The 21,000-nt window shown below is 38.2% G+C and overlaps 1 protein-coding gene across 11 annotated transcripts in view; it reads left to right on the top strand.

Annotated features, from left to right (window-relative positions):
• The window catches only part of THADA (THADA armadillo repeat containing), a 150,303-nt gene that overhangs the window by 15,616 nt on the left and 113,687 nt on the right, over positions 1-21,000 (top strand). For 10 of the 11 annotated variants that reach the window (XR_010079393.1, XR_010079392.1, XM_063390782.1 and 7 more), the window contains exons 18-26: positions 549-684; positions 1,060-1,196; positions 1,610-1,768; positions 2,761-2,918; positions 6,234-6,343; positions 13,489-13,621; positions 16,351-16,464; positions 17,561-17,683; positions 18,345-18,436. Coding sequence is in view for 9 of the 11 variants with exons in the window: in XM_063390782.1 (XP_063246852.1) it covers positions 549-684; positions 1,060-1,196; positions 1,610-1,768; positions 2,761-2,918; positions 6,234-6,343; positions 13,489-13,621; positions 16,351-16,464; positions 17,561-17,683; positions 18,345-18,436 (1,162 nt within the window). In the remaining 2 variants the exon portion in view is untranslated. Of the gene's footprint in view, positions 1-548; positions 689-1,059; positions 1,197-1,609; positions 1,769-2,760; positions 2,919-6,233; positions 6,344-13,488; positions 13,622-16,350; positions 16,465-17,560; positions 17,684-18,344; positions 18,437-21,000 lie in introns of those variants that run through there. The other variant, XM_063390784.1, reaches the window with a different exon arrangement.

Genomic DNA, 21,000 nt, shown 5'->3' with positions numbered 1-21,000 from the left:
TTGTTAGGATCTGTGATCTGTTCTGATTCTGGCACTGAGATGTCACAAGCTATAAATGGAAATAAAGTAGGCACATGTATCCTTGAAAATGGATCAGATTATTCAGTGGAAAACATAAGGTTCAAATGTGTAGTTGTGATCTTTTGACCTTTAATATTCTGCTGTACTCATCATTGTGTTAATGTGGCTGTAAGGGTGAAGTCTGACTTGCAGTATGGGCCAGGTAACTCCTTGTGACTTCATCATGAGCTGTGGGATTGTCTCTGAGCGTAGGAGGTGGGTTGTGCTTTTCACAGCTGCCATTTGGTTCTCAGACACAGATTAAATGGACTATAACAAATATTTCTGGAGTTTGGGTAACTGAAAATCAGTAATAACATATAGTCCAATGACAAAAGAGGGAAAAGTATAATAGAGGAAATTGCTGTGCATATTCCATTGAGTTGTTGTGTACACAGGTTTTATTCCTGTTTCCTAAAGTAGATTTGTTCCTTAGAAAATACAGTATATAAATGTTCAATGCAAATCTGTGCTTTAAAATATTTTAGTTATCAAGCTCTTGTTGGTCAATGTTGAAGAAGAAATATTGCAAGCCAAGAAGTCTCTGCTTCAAGCAGCAGCATCATTCCCCATGTATGGGAGAGTGCACTGCATAACTGGGGCTTTGCAGCAATTACCCTTCAAGTAAGTGAAATGGACTAATTAAGTTGTAACTCCGTATTTTAAGCAAAACTAACTAAATGGGAAGTTGTTACTCTGTGTTTAAGTGCAGTGGAAGAGCTGTTAAGGAGAACAGAAAATCATGCAGGATTATTTATAAGGAAATCAAGTACCTGTGGCTTTTCTAACTCTTGCTGGCTGCTGCAGTGTTTGATACTTCCTTTGTATGTGTTAAACTCAGCCTTAAGGCTTTTCAATCTCTGCTTTATGTAGTTTTCATAAATACTGTTGCACAAGTGTTTGTAGTTTTGATTCTTTCTTTTAAATATAATATTATTTTACTCCATGTTGTGATGAGTTTTTGTTGCAATTTTGGTTTTGATTTTTTTTTTCCTTCAGTAACTTGACACTGGTGTCTGAATGGAAGGAAATGGTGACCAGGCTCATTCTGATGTCATACAGCCTCTCTGCTGTAGTATCACCAGTAGTACAGAGCTCATCACCAGAGGGTCTTATTCCAATGGACAGTGATCCAGGTAAAGAACCAAAGAGAATCCCAGAAGGATTCTTTTCAAATCTTATGCTCCTGAAAATCTTTGTCTCGCAGTCATTCAGAACTAGACCAAGCACCCCTTCCTTTCAGCTTCTCATTTTATGTTACAGTTTTAGGTCACTCTTTTAATTTATGATAAAGTTTTTTTGACTTCTTCACTAAAAAGACCACAAATGTTTGCAGACTGTGTTGTTGTATCTCTTTCAACACAGGGGACTGTAAATTCAGGTTTTTTTCCTCGATCCTTTTAATCACCATAGAACCTTGTTGTGGGTTCTCTTTTTAATGCAAATAGCTTTCTTTTGTACTTATACACCCAAAATTAATTACATCAGTGTAAAGAACTGGAAGTAGAAGACAAAACCATGTTAAATATCCCTCTTGTTTGATGTGTAGAAAGTGCAAGTCGTCTGCAGATGATTCTGCATGAGATACAACCACAGGACACGAATGATTATTTTACTCAAACAAAAATTCTGAAAGAACACTGCAAAGAAGAATCTGAAAAGCTGGCTGACCAGAGGCCAACAGAAAATATTTGCATGGAAAAGAGAGGTAAATCCAAGGCTATATTAGTAATTAAATCAAGGTGGTTTTTATAAAGAGGAGGCATTTTATGTGGATGATCAGTTGGAAATTACTTGCTTGTGTAATATTTCAGTTCTTACCTGTCAGAAGCTAGTTATCCATGGTAATGGTTTCAAAGACTAATTGACTGTGCTTCTGGAATATTGTGGTTAATCTCTCTTAAGACACAAGTGAAAATTAGTTCTTTTGATACTGGCCTAGGCTCTTGCCTTAGCTGCACTGGCCAGGTAATCTTGAACACCTTTTCTATCAAGCAATGCTTCTGATTCATTTCTTGTTGAGAAGTGTTACAGTGATTTTCCTCTCCATGTACACGAGGCTGATGGAGACTATGTTCATGCAGTACAACTTGTTGCATGTTACATAAGCAGCGACTTCAGTTTGAAAGATTCCAGTGGTAAAACAGTAGGTAGTAGTTGTCTGTTTTAATGAATAGCAGCTATGAAAGTGAACTTTACAACGGTAAAGAAATTATAAACTTCGGCATCTTTAGTGTAGGCCAGAATAAATTTATAGGATATCCGCGCATTTTAAAATTGAATAGTTTATGCAAGCTTTCGAACTTCCTCTCCCCGGCTGCTTTTTCCTATGTTTGGAATAGTTTGGTGGCGCGCTGTGTTCCCTTTCGGGAGAAGGGGAAACACGTCCGAGTGTCGCAGGGGCCACCAGGTGGCAGCGGCGTGTCACGAACTCCTTCCTTCCTTCTGGAGGGCTCCTCTTTACCTCCCTGGTAAAATGTTTGTGCTGCTGCCTTTCCCGAGTGCAAGCAAGTAAAGCAACTGTTGAGCAGGGAAAGCAGTTAGGGTCAACGAGATTGAGTTGTCATTTGGGCAGCAAGTTCAGAAATCTTTTCATAGTTAATTGCTTTAGTGAGACAGGGTACATGAGGTTTAAATGACACACCTGCATCTCAGAACCTTGAGTTACACTATTGCATCTGTTGTTTTTTTGTTTTTAAGGCAAAGACAGGCAAGTGTGTGACGTCACAGCTCAAATGGTTCTTGTATGTTGCTGGAGAAGCATGAAGGAAGTATCTCTGCTCTTAGGGACACTGTGTAAACTTTTGCCTTCACAGACTACATCTGAACCCTCAGATGGATTGATTACTATAGAACAGGTAGGGAAATGATTTTTATTATAAAACATGCAATTTCTTCCTGGATGGTGGTCAGGCAAGGGCAGTTTTCATTAAATTTCTTTTAATTGCCATGGCCTAAGGGTTTTCATTGTTATACTTGGTTATCTGTCCTGTTTTGATGCAGTGGTATTCAGAAAGCATATCTACAATAGAGACAGATAAATGAAGAAGTTATTATACATAACTAACAAAATCATTCATTCTAATTGTATTGGGTTATTTATGAGATATGGGCTGTGTTTAGGGATACCAGTGCTTGCCTGCCACCCTCCCCCTTGTCCCTCTCTCAGGATATATTAGTCACTAACAGAATTGCTAAAAAAATCTTCTGAACTGACTTCATATTCAAAGTCTTCTTTGTGTCATTTTGAATCTACATATTTGGGTTCTGCTTTAAAGCTCTTGCTTAATTAGCCTTCAGAGTCAAGAGTTCTGAAAGTCAAACATGCTGGCTAGTCTTAGTCTTGTCTTCCTCCTATCCATTGTTATGAATAATTTGTATGTAATGTGACTGTATCTTTTTCCTCTGATTTTTTTGATATGAGAGATCAGAAATGTTAATATGCCATCTGGGTCTCTTGCAGAACGTTGAGTTCAGTGTTTACAAGAAATTAGATTACCACAGGCATTAATTTGGGAAATATTTTGTGTTCATTAAATTTCTGTTTTAATTGATGACCTTTTCATTTCCATATGTTTCAACAAAACCAGTTTGCGTAGAAGATTGAAATGTGAAAGACCAACATTTTTTAACCTCTTTTTCTTTCCAACCAAAAACACTTACTTAGTTTTGCCTTGGGTGTTAGAACTTTACATTTTAAATTAAAAGATAGTATTATGTACTCAAGGTTTTATTTCTTATCTAGTGTTGTGGTGCCATGGAAATAGTCTTGGTGTCTTTATTCTTGCATTGTTTCCAGTCCCTGTGTTTTCATCTGGTTAACATCTGTGCTTGTATTGTTGCCAGGGTCTGGAGGGCAGATGAGAGAACAGATATGCATTTCCACCATTATATTCCTTAATCTGCACCAAATCAAAGAGGAATTGGTGTTTCAGAATGAGTCAGTTCTAACTGTAGCATCTCTGGTTTTGATAGGTGCTCTTTCAGAAACAATACATTATTAAGCAAGGAGTGGGACTTCCATGGTCCTTGTGGGTCCCTTCCAGCTCAGGATTTTCTGTGATTTTATAGAGATACCTTCTTTTCCTGTAGATGCCTCTTCAGCTTGTTTATGCTTCAGACGTCTCCCTCTTCAACAAAAGGCCTACATTCTCATTTGATGAATGCTAATGGATGAGAAGTCAGTTTGAAATCCTGGTTTTCCTCAGGCTTGCAAGGAAATGCACAAAGAAAAATGCGGGCATTTTCTCTGTACTTGTGTAACTTCAGGTCATTACTGTGTTTTGTACAAAAAAAGGGAGTTTCCTCGGAAATGACAAAAAATGCCAATGCCTTAACTGCTGGGGCTTCAGACTTACTAAACACTTTACAGTGTTGATGAATAAGCAAATTGGATTTCGTTATCTCAAACATGTAGAACTTTTCTTTCAAGTTGCCCGTTCTTTTTCTTAATTTTGTAACTATTAGAAGAGATTTAAGAATACAGAGAATGAAAACTCTGAGAGGAACTTTGGTTAACTTGTCTTGAGCCAGGGCTAAGTAATTGTTGAGAAAAATCTGGCAGACCAGAGTGTGTCATCCTGTGCTCCACATCTCGGTCAGTAACTGTACTGAGTTGGATCAATGCTGTCATAACTTATGCACCCAAAAGATCACGAGTGTTGAATTTGCTCACAGTCTTCCAATTGATTGTACCTGCTTTTTAAATGGAGCATGCAGATGGAGAGACAGTGTCTCACAGTGCTGGTGTGCTTTAGGGAATGGCACACCAGAACTGCTTCCTGGCAGGCTGGTGCTGGGGGGCTGCTCTTTGCAGCAGTAATGCTGCCTCTTGTGCTGTGTACCTGTGGGGGAGAGGTTGGCTGGGAGGCAGCTCCTGCGTGGTACTCGATTGTTGTTTGTAGGAAGTTGAACAACATCAGATTTCCACTCTCCTTGTCTTTTGAGCAGGAGATTGGGTTTACATGACAGTCTTAAAACATCAGCTATTTCACGTGGTGGCCTTGCCTTTAGAAATAATAGACATAGGAAGCGCAGAGTACAGCTAGAGGAATCTCTATTCAAATGCATATTCTACTTTTCATTTTCCATCTGATCCTAAAAGTCCAGAGATGGCAGGCTCAGAGCTCTGCCTGTGAAGAAAATCAGTATCTATAGTATGATGTAACCACCAGGTAATAGAAAGACATCTAATGAAGATTCTCTGTTGTTTTTGTCATATGACATGCAAATCATTAATGCTCCAAGTGTGGAGGAACATTTAGCTCTTAATCAAACTCCTGTTTATCTAACCTGGAAGTTTTATGAAAATTTTGGGAGATAAGCTTGCCAGAGCTGGCACACAGAGCTGTGTGCCAAAGTGAAAAGAAACAGGCAGCAGAAGTAGAGACTTAGTTGTCCCATGGTCTGTATAGTTTTTGGAACATCTTGGGGAGAATTTATATCTTGAATACCCAGATTCTTGCCCTCAGCAGCAAGTGTGGCCCTGTATGTTGTTGATTGTTGAATTAGTAAGATTCACCTAGTAATATTCTAAATTTCTGACCAAGAACTGAGTTATGGTAGTGCCGCTTCTAGCCTGTGAGTTTAGGAAAGACTCCTGAAGTAAATTTTAAATAAGGGCATTAAGTATGTGCTATGTATTTTAAACAAATTAAGTGGCAAGTTTGGTTTAGACCTTGAAACCTGATGAGAATTAAAAGAAAAAACCCAACAAACAAGACAGCCTATGTTTTGTGGAATGAGATTGTGTGGATCTTTTTAGATTTTTTTTTCTGCTGTTGTGCTTTAGTTGACATTTTCTTTGGGTTTTAGGCAAGAGTGTAGGCAAACAACAAAGATTCTGCATTTGTTTCCCCTGAAAATGAGGGTTGTCACTTTCTTCTCTTACAATCTGAGTATGCCCATCACAGACAAATAACCAATTTGATGTCCTTTATACTTCTGGACATTTAAAAAAGAATATAGAACTACCCCCTGAACCTAAAAAAATGAGTATAATATTTGTTATCATTAAAATAAGTGGTTGTTTATTATAGGACTCATAGTTGCTTTTTGCTTGTACCAGTGACCTTTCCAACCAGCTGCTTTGAACTGCCAAATGTTTTGCATATATAAATAAATTATGTATATGTAATTTCAAATGCCTTAGTAACTTTTTCTTTCTTTTTTAGGTTAAAAATATTGGTGATTACTTTAAACATCATCTGCTGCAATCAAGGCACAGGGGTGCATTTGAATTGGCATATGCTGGCTTCGTGCAACTTACAGAAATGCTTTCCAGGTATGGAAGATGGGCAGCTACTGTGTTGTTAATATAAGCTTTACCAAATTTGGCATCGATCCTGAAACTGGCTGTGCAGGCAGATCCTTGCTTTCATGTGGATTTTATTTAAATTTGGTGTAGGCAGGATTATGACAGTTACATGATGTCTGTGACTTGGACTACAATACTTATGGTTAGAGATGGTGCTTAAGCACTGAAAAATGATACAGACATATAATGCTTGCTGTATTTTTCTTCATTTCTGGCATGTTGGTTTCCTGAACAGCTCTTAAGAACTCTTGGGAAAAGTAGGAGTGTAGAGTTCTTCCAGCTTGCTCCCATTTTCTGGTCCTTTATGAAAATGTGTGCCAGACTTTTTGCTTTAGCCAGGACATTTTCTTGGAAACGTCTCTTACCTGTCACTGAGTTGGTTATTGTGACATTTGGAAGACTACCTGACACTGATATGCACTCTGGCTTTTTTCTTTCCCCTTGTAACTTTATACTTTCCTAGAAGAACTAAATGAACAGAATTGTCCTGAGGTCTGGGCAAGATCATTGGAATTTCCATTACATGCTTAACTACTGATTTCAAGTGCTGGTTATGTTTCATTGTGGTATACAGTGTTTATATCCCATCCATGTTTTAATAAGACAAATTAAAATTTCTACTGACTAGGTAGAGTTTGGTAGGCTTTTTTTGGTTGTTGTTTTTCTTTTTAAATATGAAAGACTGGTCAGATTTTCAATTTGAAGCACCAAGTATTTTCACGCCAGTGCCAGGTTAAGTAACCAATGTTGCCCTTTTGCCCCACATCAGCCAGTTTGAGGTGCAGTTCTGTTTCTGCTTTCATAGTGGAAACAGTTTTGGTGCTTTTGGTACAGACGGGCTGGCTGATCAGGTTCACTGTGTGTCCCCTCAGAAAATTTTCCCAGCAGAACTGAGCCTTGGTCTCTGCTAGAGGATGCTGGATGAGGCTTCTGCATCCAGGTACCAGCACTGCTACAGTAATGGTATTTGACACGTGCTGGTGTTCATTCTGTGTGCCAGTGGGATGTTAAACTGCATGCCATGGTTCTCTTGGTGATCCCTCTCTCTCCAAGGTACTTTGTTTTCTTCCAGGTGATAGAAATCTGAGGGATTTCCAATGGCCCTAAGGAGTTTTTTGAGCACTCACAAAACCTTGCTTTGCACTTGGTTGTTTACTCAAAAAGAAAAAAAAAGAAACTCACTGTTTATCTTCTTGCCTGTCTATACGCTTTATATACTCTTCTTTAGATATTGGAGTATTCTTGTATACTATGAAAACTTGGTTCAGGAAGTTCTAAGGTGATGCAAGTTTTCTCCCATCAACATGATGAGAGAGTTTTTAAATAGAGTTTAAAAAAATCAACCAAAAAGCAGACCTTTTACTCCCTAAATGATGAGTCTATTTGAGAGGAGGAAGGAGGTAATCAGGTAAACAGGTACAGCCCCACTGGTGTCATCTCAGTCAATATGCAGGACTGTCTTGTAGCAAAAGCAAAGTAAAAAGCAGGAAATAATGGAAAACAGACGTTGCAGTCAGTTTATAGCAGACTCACTGTTTTTCTTTGATTTTCAGTTTTTAAATTTCTTTTAGAAGCTGAGGCAAATAGAGTAGAGCAAATCTACCCAGACTTTGGAAAAGTTGCTGATGTGTTTGTTGCCTCTCCTGCTTTCTGCCTTTGCATTTAATGGAGCACAACCTACTTAACAGCAGCCTTTTGTTAGTTGAAAAAGGAAGAGCCAAGCCTGGTAGAGCTCTGCTTGCCTGAAAATTATTCAAACATTAAGTGATGTGTACGTAGCATCCAAAACAAAAGCTCTCCAAAATTAGGGAAGTTTCCTCTTCTCAATTAGCAGTTGTCCATTACAACCTTTTTCGTTATCCATACTGCCTAGCATTTTTAAAGTTAAGATAATTCAAGTAGGGCAAGTGTTCCTTTGGGGGAAAAAAGATTTATAAGAACTGGAGAGCAGCTCTGTGAACGTACATTTGTTTCAATGAAAGACAATATTTTCCAGGAACCACAGGTCTCAAGGCTTATATTTGTATTTAAAACAAAGGAGAAAGGAGACTGATACCAGAGCAGGAAATGACTCTTTGATTTGGTACTCCTGGGATATGAGGAGTATTTTGAGACTCTCCTCCAAAGGAGGCGAATGAAGTCTCGATGTGCAGCTGCCTTGCAGGTCTGTTGATTGTCATGGAGTCCTTCCATGTCCCCTGCTGCAGCTGGGGGGCTCCATTCTGCAAGTGAATCTCAACTGAGCTACCTCTCCCTGTGGCTGAGAGGCTCATGGGCAGTTGAAGCATGTGTGTCAGAATCTGTGTTCATTTACTGCTGTGTCCACAAATGCCAGAGGAGAATGCCTTTGTCTGGGGCAGCTTGTAGTTACAGCTTAGCATGATACTTTGTTGAACAGGATTGAACTCAGGATGTGCACAAGCATCCATGACACTTGAATTTGTTCTTGCTGTAAAACACTGAAAAATCTGTCACTGAGACTGTGCCAGATCCTTTTCCCAGCCGTTTATGAGTGACTCCAGTTGAGCACAGTCCTTCACTTATTTATAGCTAAGCATTGTTTAAAAACTTCATGCTGCAGTGTCTTTTATCTGAGGTTGCTCTTAGCCATACAACCTTAAACACCAGTCTTTATAAGAACCAAGAGAAGACTTTTTCTAGACAGAATGATGGTATTCAGACCTGTTTGAGTTAGTGGTGAAAGAAAAATACTTCCTCTGCAGATTTCTTACCCACCTGATGAAATTGATCTGTCTTGAAATTTGGATGTAAATTGCTGAGTCTGCCCTAATATGCAAGTTACCATTCTTCTGTTTCCCTGTTGATATTCCTTCTGGGAGTGTAGGGCTGCCTTTGTCATGCCTGCTTAATGTTGCCTGCAGCTGCACCTTCAGAAAACCATCCAGTTACACAACAAGCAACATTCATATCAATGAAGGAAGCAATGTGCTTTTAAAAAGAGTATTTTCTGTCAAAGGCCTGGAGAAATTAATAAATGCTCATTTGATCTCATAACATGATGGTTCAGGGAAGTCAGAAATCTGTTTTAAACTTGAAAACTTGAATCTCCTGTAATCCTTTACTACTCAAGCAATTTCTCTGTCCCAAATGACATTTTGCCTGCTTTGCATTTTTTATTCAGTGATCTCTTTGCTGAGAGATCAGGTGGATTTCTGCAAATCTGAAATGGTATTGCATAGCTATGGAGGTAGTGCTTTGCTTCAGTGAAGTTGCAGAATGCAAGGGTGAGGTTTGGGAAGAGTAATGTCATACAGCACAATGTGTTTACTTCAGAATAATTTATTTTGAACAGTTTTACACATTTGAATGGAACTTAAATGTGGTGAGGACTATTTTAGGGTATGCAGTAAGTTAGATGCACAATAGTTTTCTGGAAAATTGTAACTTACTAAAAGAAAGATAAAGATAAAAATCATACTTTTATTTTAAAAATGTTGATCTGTCAGTATCTGTGAAAATTACTTATCTGTACCTAGTGAGTGTCTGATCTTCTGTAGTACTTCTTTTGGGGAACTCGGAATAGACCCCTGCTAATCCTTTGCAGAAAACTCTGCTCGTATCTCATTTTGTTGCTCTGAAGTGACTGTAACTCTTTGCTTTCCCTGCCTGCTATGATCTACCAGGAAGACTTGTAAAATGGGAACATCACTAATCGATTTTCTGGTGAAACTTACCAAAATCATAAATAACTTTTCAGCAAAAGTGTAATCACAGATGTGAAGCAAAGAGTGTTGAAGGGAGAGAAAGAAAGTGGGGGAGAAAAACTATTCTTATGTATTGAGGTGCTTGTAGCATTAGGAAATACATAACATAAGGAAGTATGAGATAGGGTGTTAAGGCACTGCTCAGGTTGAAGATGTGTTAATTTTTAACGCTGTTCATATTTTCCTCCCATTTCTTTTCCTGCTTGGTGTGAGAGAGAGATGGGGTAATGATACTTGCTTTCTGAAATTTTGAAGCCACCCAAGGTTCTCTCTGCTCTGCTTTACTGATAGAGAAACCTCAAACCCTTCTCAGTACACCAATATAATCTGGAAAATTTTGTTTCATGTAGAGCAGATGCTATGAAAAGGAGGATGCAAGTGGAAGGACCTTGTAGTTTCAGAGAAGGACTTTGAAGTTTCAGTTTCTTAAAAGTAGACTTATAACTTGAATAATAACATGTTTTTGAGGTTAGATCCTGATCTGAGAAGTACCAGGGGCAGTAATGTGTCTATAAAAATGGGAATCACAGTTACTTATGTGAAAAAGAATAATACTGCAGGCCTGTTGAGAGAGGAAAAAAAATGATGAAAGAAACCTGCTTTTCCCCTAGATAGGAACTAGTTAAAGTGATTGGAAACACAGAATTCTGGATATACACATGCAGAAAAATGCTTCTGGTCATGTGATGTTTAGGCCACAAGGCGTTTTCATCCAGGAAGGCCAAATTCAAGATTGACCCATTGTTAACACACCATTTATTTCAGATAAGAGAAAATACAGATATAGGACTTAGGGAGAGGAGCTTAGATTTAACTTAGGGTTGCCAGGCTTTTGTACTCATTGATACTGACCACAGAAATGGTTTGGGACATGTATGAAATTGTTTTAACAATGTTTGACAGATGAACAGACAGAAAATTGTGGATTACACTTAATGTACTGCATCTTGAGTAATTTGTATATCAATTTACTGTGTTATATTTTCATTATCAACAGTATTTGTTCGATCTGGTAGGAATATTCACTATTTTGTTCTGGAAAATGACATTTGATCCTGAGGCTTTAATTTTTTTATTGTAAAGCTTCGTTATTCTTAAAATTTAGGGCCACCTGCTTCTTATGACAATATTCTTCTTGCCAGACCACAAGGAAACAGAGCTGCCAAGTGGAAGGGAGTAGTCATCTCTATTGCAAAGTCAATAGTCTCCAATGTTTCTAACTCTACAGCAGTAACTCTTTCACCTTCTAATAAATAAAAGTGCATTGGTGGGTGACTGAACAAGGTAGAATTACTTGTGGCAAGATCAAAGCAATATGGCTTTAAGGGAGTCTGAAGTTTATTTGCCTTGAGTATGCTTCTCTTCTTTCTACTAATATTGAGAGGAGAAAAATCCTTCAGTTTACTTAAGAATAAAATATTCAGTGTGCTACATAACAACTTTTAAATATTTCCTTAATGCTTTACTTTGTGCTTCTCTGCACCCCAGCAGATGTAGGTATTTCTCATGGGGTGTTCGTGTTAATACTAAGATAACATACTGAAGAGAGATGAGCACTGTTCTCTGCATGATTGAATGGAGACATTGAAATTCTGCTTAGCTAGGGAGGTAAGACCAGGTGCCTCCATGATCAGAAGGAGCAGATTTTGCAGAATGTGTTGATGTGAATGAAGAGAACTGCAAAGTTGTGTCTTAACTGCTGAGACTCATGGAGGAGATCTGTGAGAAGTTTTGTGTGGTCTCAGTCCTGGAGTTGTACCTTTGTTGTGTACTCAAAAGTGAGTAGAGGGATGCTTACTTTCCCTTTGTAAAAGGGAAAGTAAGCAAGGGCAAGCCACTTATCAGCAAAAGAAAGAGTAAAGAGAACTCAGTGTGAGTTTCCAGGTCAATCTGATTGCTTCTGTCGTGGACTTGGGGCAGGAGGTGCCTTTCTTTTATGCCGTAGTACGAAGTGACAGGTGTCGTATGGCTTGTGAAGCTCAGTTCCTCTTGAACTCTGGACTGGTGGTTTGCATTCTGACTGCCTGTTTGAAGAGGTGCTGCCTGTAAAAATGAGGAAAGTACTTGGCAGCAGTGTAGGAAATGTGGGGTGGAAAGCCTGCAGGAATTACTGAAGAGTAAGAAGTGTCCTGTGTCTTCTGCTGACCTGTCTGGTACTTCTGTGACCTCAGTCTTCTGCATTACTAATTTTCTAGTTTTTTTGTAAAAGAAGGAAAGGAGTGTTTCACTGCAGATTAAAGCCTCCATTTATTGTTCCTGATCAGGTTTTTAGCCAATGTAAATTCTTGCTTTAATGAGAGGAGGATGAAGAAGGGAATATATGCACACCTTCCATTAGATTTTGGTTTTCCCATCAGTACTTGTTGCCTTTTACCTTTTCTTTTAAATTCTTTATTTCAATCACCCAGGTAGAAAACTTGATTGTAGTCTTACCGTGAGGTCTCACTACTTAATCATGAATTTAATTATAGTTTATATTTTTAGGTAAGGCAAGTCCTGCATGGTTGAGATAATTGCAGTTGTATTGCCCACAGTGATGAATTATTTCTTCTGCTCTGAATCACGTGTCAAACCCGTATGGCAGGTTTTAATAACAATGTCCTGTTAATAGAAATGATCCTTCCGGAACATTGACATAAGATTAATGGGCTGGTGTTGCACACTGAATTTGGTACATTTCATTGAACTGAGCAGCAACAGTAATCGAAGCAGACTTGAGTTTTTCCTTGTCCTTGAAGTCCTTTGCTTTCAGGCAATGCTGAGTTTTATAACTGTAGAGGAGGAGTATTTGATGATAGAAGAGCAATTTAGCTGTTTTATGAAAAATTTGACTGATTTAAAAAGTATTGAAAGGAGCACCATGTCTTGTTTTCATTCTTTCCATTGCTCTGAGGTTTGCAGGGTTATTTACATAATGTGTGCTTACTTTGAGGGGCTTCACTTTCAGTTTGTGTGGTTACAAACATGATTATTACTGTAAGGGTCACGCATCAGCTACTGTGTGGCAACAAAGATACGAATTTGTGAAGAGTTGCTTCCTACACAATGGCTGATATGTGTATGTCTTTGTTTTTTTTCTCCAGAGCATGGTAATAATTTTTGGCAGAAGAGAATTGTTGCAGCATGGAAGCACAGAACCTTGTTTTCTGTTCAGTTAAATACATTTTGTTAGTGACACTTAATAAGTAGGGTTAATGTAATTTGTACCAACACTGGAAAAATGTGCAGTTTTTTTTAAATTCATCTTATTTCATAATAAAAATCTGTGTTTGTGCTTGGAGATGTTAACATACAGTAAAAAATAGTTAAGGTTGCTAAATGCTTTCTTTGACTTTGTCCTTGTTTTATTTGCTTGTTTCATGTTTCTTATATATCTGTTTGGTGTAGATGTAACAACGAGAGTCTGCACAAGATGCCAGAGCACTGGCTAAGCTGTGTGTTAGAAGAAATCAAATCTTGTGATCCTTCTTCCACACTGTGTGCAACCAGACGGAGTGCAGGAATTCCGTTCTACATACAGGTACCAGCTAATGTCACTGCCTCTGATTTAAATGAATTCTCCAGAAAGGACATTAAAGAAAAGGAAATTACAAATTTATTTTTCCCACTCCAACCCCTTTTGACCCAACTGTTTTTTTTCCTTTTTTTTAAATACAGACTTTGTTTGCCTTTGGAGAGCTAAGAAGCCATTTGTAGTTAAACATGTTTGGCACTACAGTTCCATTAACTCTTGAGATTTCTGGTTTGTGGTAGATTTCAATGGCTTTTCTAAAGACTGTGTTTAGGCTTTGTGTTACAACTGAAATAATTTTGGCAAATGCACAGATTAATCACAGATTAAGTAAGGCTTTGTGAACCACGTAACTATGTGCTGCTTCAGTACAAAGTGGGAGGGTGGTAAAATATAACAGACCTTCACAGAATTGTAAAATGGTGGCCTGTTAGGTACTGCAAGGAGCTTGGGAAGGCCACTCAGCAGCAATAAAGCACAAGTAATAGTGTCACACTAACTGGTATTGATTGGCAGTCTCAAGTGCAGTGAAGGACTAGATTACTGAAGACTTCTATCTGTGAACGTGGGGCTGTGCACCCACACTGTTCCCACTCCCTGTGTTACCTTCAGCTCCATTAATCCCAGCCTCTTTGACTTCTGCCAAGTTCAGAGCTGATGGTGGGATGGCAGTGTTTTGTCTCTGCTTGAAGTTCCACCTCTTGCTGAGTGCCCCACATTAGTATGCAGCAGCTCATCTACATCTCATCTACATTGTGGGGTCAGTCACTGCAGAGTTGGTTTTGCAGATTACATTTCACCTATCTTGATTCCTTTGTTCCTTAAAGCAGCCATATTTGCTTTCTCCTAAATTAACCTCCATGACCTTGATTTTCAACCAGTTTTCTCCAAGAGTAACTGAACAATTTGTAACTTTCTCCATTCTCTGAAGTACAGTCTCAAGCACGTTCCAAGGATCTGAGGGACTGCTCTCACTCTCAGCTCTCGCTGCCAGAATAATTCATTGTGCTTGTTTTCCACTCTGAGTTTGCCCTGAGAAAGTTGAGGCAGCCAGCTTCTGTCTGACCTCTTATGTCAGTCACAGCCTGCTCCTGGCTTTGCTAGATGTGTGTGCAAGGCAGCAGAGAGCAGAAGTAGGGCACTGGTTTTAGAGACATTTTTCCTGCTCAGCTTCAGCAGTTAAATATCTTTCTCACTTCTAAGAGCGAGTTGTCTGCAGAAGGAGTTTGGTGATTTCATGTTTTCTGATTTCCCCATTTACAACACACAGTTTGAATCTGGTGGACATTATCTAGTTTTAATCTTGACAATGTGGAAAAAACCCCCTCATGTCTGAATCAGCTTTTTATGTAAAAAGTTAGGTTACTTAAGGACTGTGTGGACCCAGTGATATCCCATTGCAGAAAACTTGTGTAGTCTGCAGTTTGCTTAAAAACTCCCTAGGACACAGCTTGCACTGTGCCACAGCTTTGTGGATAAACAGGTCAGAGGCTGTTTTTTTGACAGCTCTGGAAGAGTACAAAGTCTAGTCAATTAACAGGAAAGTTTGAAATTAACATTGGAATTAGTCTGAAATAAACTATTTTCAGATTATAATTTTATAATAAAGAGAGGTGGTAGTGTTCTTTGGCACTAGTTTTGAATGTCTCCCTAGACTCAGTTAAATGAATTGAACCTCCAATGCCATGTGGCATTTAGATAATAAAAATACAAGTTGTAATGTGTATCCTAATAGTAGTAAAAGAAGGTTATTTTATTAATGCAGTGTGGTCTCTTTGCTATTTACATCTTATGATGTGTTCTTGTTAACCTAAAACACATCTATTTTAATGAGAATATATAATTTTTAAGGTTATAACCATTCCATGACCTCTTTAAAATAGGAATGTTATTACTGAATAGTGCAAAGGTGCAGCTCCAGTTAGTGGGTGGGAAGATGATTTTCAGCTTTAATGTTATGAAATTTTAGTCTTCAGGTTATTCTCCTCTATTTTATACTTCATGAACACCTTTTTTTTCCCACCTGCCCTCTCTGTTTCTCCCATCATTAAAGATACTGATAAACTGACAGAAACTACTCCTGGGTTTCTGCCTAAACTCTGTAATTAATTTGGTTCTTAGTGATGCTGAACAGACTCTAGGCCCCAAAGCACAAATGGATAATAATGTTTATATTGACAATAAATGATTTATGATTATCCATTTGTAATAACTTGGAAAAATTCAACAGGAGCTACTAGATAAAGACTGTTATAAATTCAGTCCTGAATTTTGGAGGACTGATTTAGAGTATTTTCAGCTGGATGTCCTATCCAGTGAAATACTGTTTGGAGATGGATGCATTTCTTCCCTTTTTTCAAAAATGTGCTGCTTGTTTTATCCTATGTTTCCAGAATTGATTTATCCTGTGTATCCAGAATTGATTATTTGGCCAGCCCTTGTCATCTCAAATAGATGTTATTAACCTAAAAAAATCCATACTAGGAAATATAAGTATGTATAGTACAGCAGATACTTTTGCTGTCCAAAATGCTGTGGTTTTTATACTGAGAGTCTTTGAACAAAGCTGAGTTGAAACTGAAACTGCATTTTTTGCAAATTCTTCTTAGCCATTCTGTATGGTCAGAAGCTAGGTTGTGGTATGGTAAATACATACAGGAATGAGACCAGAACTGGTAGTACAGAAAAATGGCTAGAAACACCTGACTTCTTCAAATTTTTTCTTCTCTTGTCTGTAGGCTTTATTGGCATCAGAACCAAAGAAGAGCAAAACAGATTTGCTGAAAATGACAATGAAAGAATTGATATCTCTGGCTGCACCTTTGAATGAATCTTTAAGTGTAATTCCACAGGTAAAATTCAGCCTCTCATCAAAAGGCAAATGTCAAAAGTGTGTTTTGGCTATTTCGAGCAGTTAAGAAAAGCATGTGTGTTTTTAATGAGGATTTTCTATTCTTACTGTCTACAGCTAGGTTTTAAAATGTGTTTGTATGTGCAGAGGTTATGAAGTTACTGTAAAACATACTTAGAAATGGATTGGGCATAATACCATAGTTTTTCTCTAGTATAGCAAATGAAGTCATACATGAGCAATTTACTGCCTGGAGTATATTTCTAAACAGATAGATAAGTAACTTCCTTTTCACTTTCAGCTTTCATTTTCAAGTAACTGAACAAGCAAGCTTTGCTTACATTTAAAGTAAATAAATGAGTTATTTATGCATGAATCATAGTAAAACACTGCATGAAAATTCTAGTCATACTTAGTAACTTCCAGAACTTAAGTACATAGATTTGGAATACTAAAAAAACTTATTTTAAAGGCAAGACCTTTATCTTCAAAACGTTCTCATTGACTTTCTGTTTGTAAGTGCAAGCCATAATTTGTTCACAGTACACAGAAGGATGTCCTAATGACTCTGCCAGATTTTCTGCAGGTATAAATTTATGTAGCCTTGTCAAACTCTATGAAGCTACATGTATTACCACCTTCCCTTACAGAGGGTAAAGAAATATCAGAAAATGCTCCACATGGTAAAGCGAGCCTGGCTGTCAGTTTTAGCTTAATATTGCCCTCCTGTGAGTTGTAGTTTATTTTTTCTCACAGTATCTACAGTGTGTCAAGAATGTTGGAAAAGATGATTCTGAACTTCCAAAGTTATTTTTATGGCCATGATAAGCTAAGGATAAAAGAATGTTTGCCTTCACTTGCAATGCCTGGACTATAGTTGTTAGAGGAATGTATTTTAAACTGTTATTAACAGTGTTTACTGTAGCACTATTTTAATGCATTTTTAAGCAGCAGTGTCTCTTGTGTTTAATATGAAAATAAAGTGCTGTAAATAGATTGTTTTTGCTTTGCATGTTCACTGTTGTAATTATATAAACTAAATTTAAGATGTTTACTTATGAATTTATATTTTCCTTATATTTCTTCTCCCACCACAGGTTCATGCTTTAAATATCCTCCGGGCACTGTACAGGGATACACGTTTAGGTGAAAACATCATGCCTTATGTTGCAGATGGAATAAAAGCATCAATTCTAGGGTTTATGTCACCTGTCTGGGCAGTAAGTTAGATCTTAATTTTGCATCTCTAGTTTAACAGGATATAGAGTGCTCCTGCTAACGGAAGCTTTGGTCACGTTTATAAATGGCAGTACTACAATTTCTGGAATGTAATATTTTAAGGTATAGTAGAAAATCATGTAGACCTGCAAAAAAGTCCTAATTTTGGTCTTGCTTCTTCTTTTTTGTTTTGTTTAATTTTTCTTAATATGAAGTCCTGATATCCGCAAAAAGTAGGGACAAAGATTACCTTAGGTTAAAGTCTCTCTGGCTGTTAAATTTCGAGTCAGTGCACTTAGCTAGTAAGAAGTGCATTTGCATTCATTCTTACTGTTACTTTGCTCTTGAATTAAAGATCCCATGTGGCATATTCAGGTGGAACACTTCAGGATCTGCTGTGCATAAGGGTGAATGCTTTGAACCACTAAAAATCTGGATGTATTCCTTATAATAAAGATAGACATCTCCAAAGAACCTGAACTTTCCAGCAGTACCATCTTCATTGGGAGGATGTTCTGAATTAATAGTTTCCATGTGCTGATCTGTAGCATGCTTTTCACTCAGCAGTTATTCTTTTTGACTGTACATTAATGGCTGTACTTAAAAAAAAATGCGTACATTTCAAAGGGATTTTTGAAGCGCGGTTCTTATTTTTTCCTTTAGGTCCGAAATTCATCTACGCTTCTTTTTAGTGCTCTGATCACAAGAATTTTTGGAGTTAAAAGAGGGAAAGATGAAAATTCCAAAAAAAATAGGTAAGCTTCATTTCATATCGGTTATAAGTTTGTGAAACAGGGCCTTAGCCAACAGCAATTTGGAAATGTCCTTGCTTTATGCATATATTTGAATCACGATGTTACAAGAACATCTAGCCATGCTTAAACCTTGCTGCCAAGAACTAAGTGATAGGGGCAAAAATATCGGCTGTTAAACACAGAGTTAATTTGTACTCAGGTGCAATTTCACAGGAGTGGAATGTTGCTGAGAGGTTTTGCTACCTGTGGCTCTTCCAAAAGCCAGAGGCTCTCATGGTCACAAAATGGACCTATTGCTCTTGAGACCAAAGAGAAAGAGGGTAAAATAGAAGAGGAGCAGTGGTTACACATGTGTTCACTTCCTTCTGGAGCAGGTCTGGAGTTAATTTCACCCCTACTAATTTGAGATTTTCCCCTTTAATCTTCCTGCTCTAGAATATTGATCATATCTCTTTCCTCCAAGCTCTAAAAATTGCGTCTTGCGGAGCCGTTTCTCTTCCAAGGGATCCTGCCCTTGGATTCTATAGTCCTTCTTCAAATCCTTTACTATTTCACTTTAGGCAAAACCAGTTTTCCTCTGACTCTTAAACCTCCCCAGTCCTGCCCATTCTGGTTTCTTTGCACCCTCCAGTTACTGCACAAGGACCCCCATGTTTTCTTTGGCCTCTTTCTTCAGCTTTTTCAGCAAACGAAGCATATCCATGTCCTGTGCTCTGTAACTGAGGTTTCTGCTCTAGGAGGGATGTGAAAATAACCCTGGATGTAGAATAAACTCATTAAAAAATATTCCTGGGTAAGCCTGTGGGGCTGTAGAGTGGTCATGGTATGGATATTATGGTAACCATTTCAGAAATTCCTAATGGATTTTCACAGGCAAGGCATGCAGTTTCTGAAAGAAGGCAATTGTTACAATTTACCTTCAGAAATTCCACCCTTTTTATAGTGGTTCCTTACTATTGATCCGTGTAACTAATAAAATTTTCACACGTATTTTGAAAAAGTAAATGTCTTGGGATGATGCTGGTCTGTCATCTTTTATATGCTACATAGGTGCCATTTTAGCTGTGTGAAATGATTGATTTCAGGTGTCACTTGAAAAATTTGGTTAGTGTGCATGTATGAGCATGAGGAAGAAATACAGGTGGGGAACCGGAGGGAGATTTCCTTTTGAAAATAACTCTTTCCCCAGAACAATTTGAAATGTTAGCTGCTCTGTTGCATGAAATTATTCTTGTTTTGTCACATACCCAAGTCACTTCTAAATTCACTCCTGTAACGCTCCTGAACCCCAAGCAGAGCAATAAAAAGTGCTTTTCTTTTCTTGCCTTCCTATGTTGGTTTTATAACAGCATTTAAAGTTGCTCTTTTTTCTTTAATTTTTATATTGAGCACTTACGTAAAGAGATAGACACCCTGCTTTTTACAACTTGTATCTTTGGGAAAAACATGGCACTAACTTCTGCAGTGGGGAGGCAAACTGACTTCTCAAGTGCATGCACTGTGATGGTCTGTGGAGTCTGACATTTCTGTTTGTGAAGCTGCAGAAAGTAATGAATTTGAGTGTCTGTTGGGGATGGGAGTTACCAGAACAAAGGAAAAGAATCCTTTATGTAGCTGAATTAAATTTATTAATGACAATGTTAATTTTTATGTAACTGGCCCTGTTGACTTGCTTCTCTGAAACTTTTGTTTACAGTAAGTTCTCTACAGTCATTTTAACCAAAAGATGTTAAAGCTGGACTAGCTTTCTTTTCTTCATCTGTTCATTTAGCAGTTGTGCATTAAACGTTCCATGTAATCACTTCTGTTGTTTTCCATGTGTGCTTGTCAAAATTGTGACACAGGGATTAGGAAGACCCTTCTTAAGACAGACCAATGAGATACAGGAGGTATGAAAACAGGCAGAGAATCGATTTGTAGCTCCTGTCACTGCAGGAGAACCCCACAGGTGGGTGTAAGGTGGGTTGTGTTTGGGAAGAGAGAGGTCTGTGTTTCTGTGGTTTGGCACCACGAGGTGTCACCGTTGCTGCACGGCTCCCTGCAGCCTCATGCTTGGCTGCAGCTGTGCTTGGACGCTTCTCTTCAGGAGCTTTAAACTCAAGGAGTGTTTGGCTGGAACAGAATTCATATTTTAAAACCAAGTCACTTTTTTCTCCACTTCCAAAGCACTGACATTTTAGCAACTTGGATCTATAGGAGCTTTTGTGAAAGTCACCTGGGTTTAAACTGCTTGTTCTGCTGCCTTGAGGATGTTCTGTTTACGTTAAGGAACAGCCTGTCCAGAGACCAACTCTCCCATTGGGACCCTGCCTAGGTTTCCAGTTTAACTGATTTTAGATTAGGAGGTTAAATCCCTCACTTTTGTGTCAGTAGGGAGTTAGGTTGTTACTGGGTTATTCTGGGCATCTCTCTGAAAAAGGATAGACTTTCTGACTGGTTTCTCAAGAAGAATTCCTATGATAATGATAGAATTGAGGTGGTTTGTGTAGACTTCCAGAAGGAAGCTTTGCTGGAACATGAAGTATGAATGCATCTTTTTAATTTTAGCATGGACAAAAAAGATG

This window comes from Prinia subflava, chromosome 2 (genome assembly GCF_021018805.1).
Source record: "Prinia subflava isolate CZ2003 ecotype Zambia chromosome 2, Cam_Psub_1.2, whole genome shotgun sequence".
Taxonomy (NCBI): domain Eukaryota; kingdom Metazoa; phylum Chordata; class Aves; order Passeriformes; family Cisticolidae; genus Prinia; species Prinia subflava.
The sequence above is the reverse complement of the archived record's forward strand: the minus strand, read 5'-3'. Positions and strand labels throughout refer to the sequence as shown.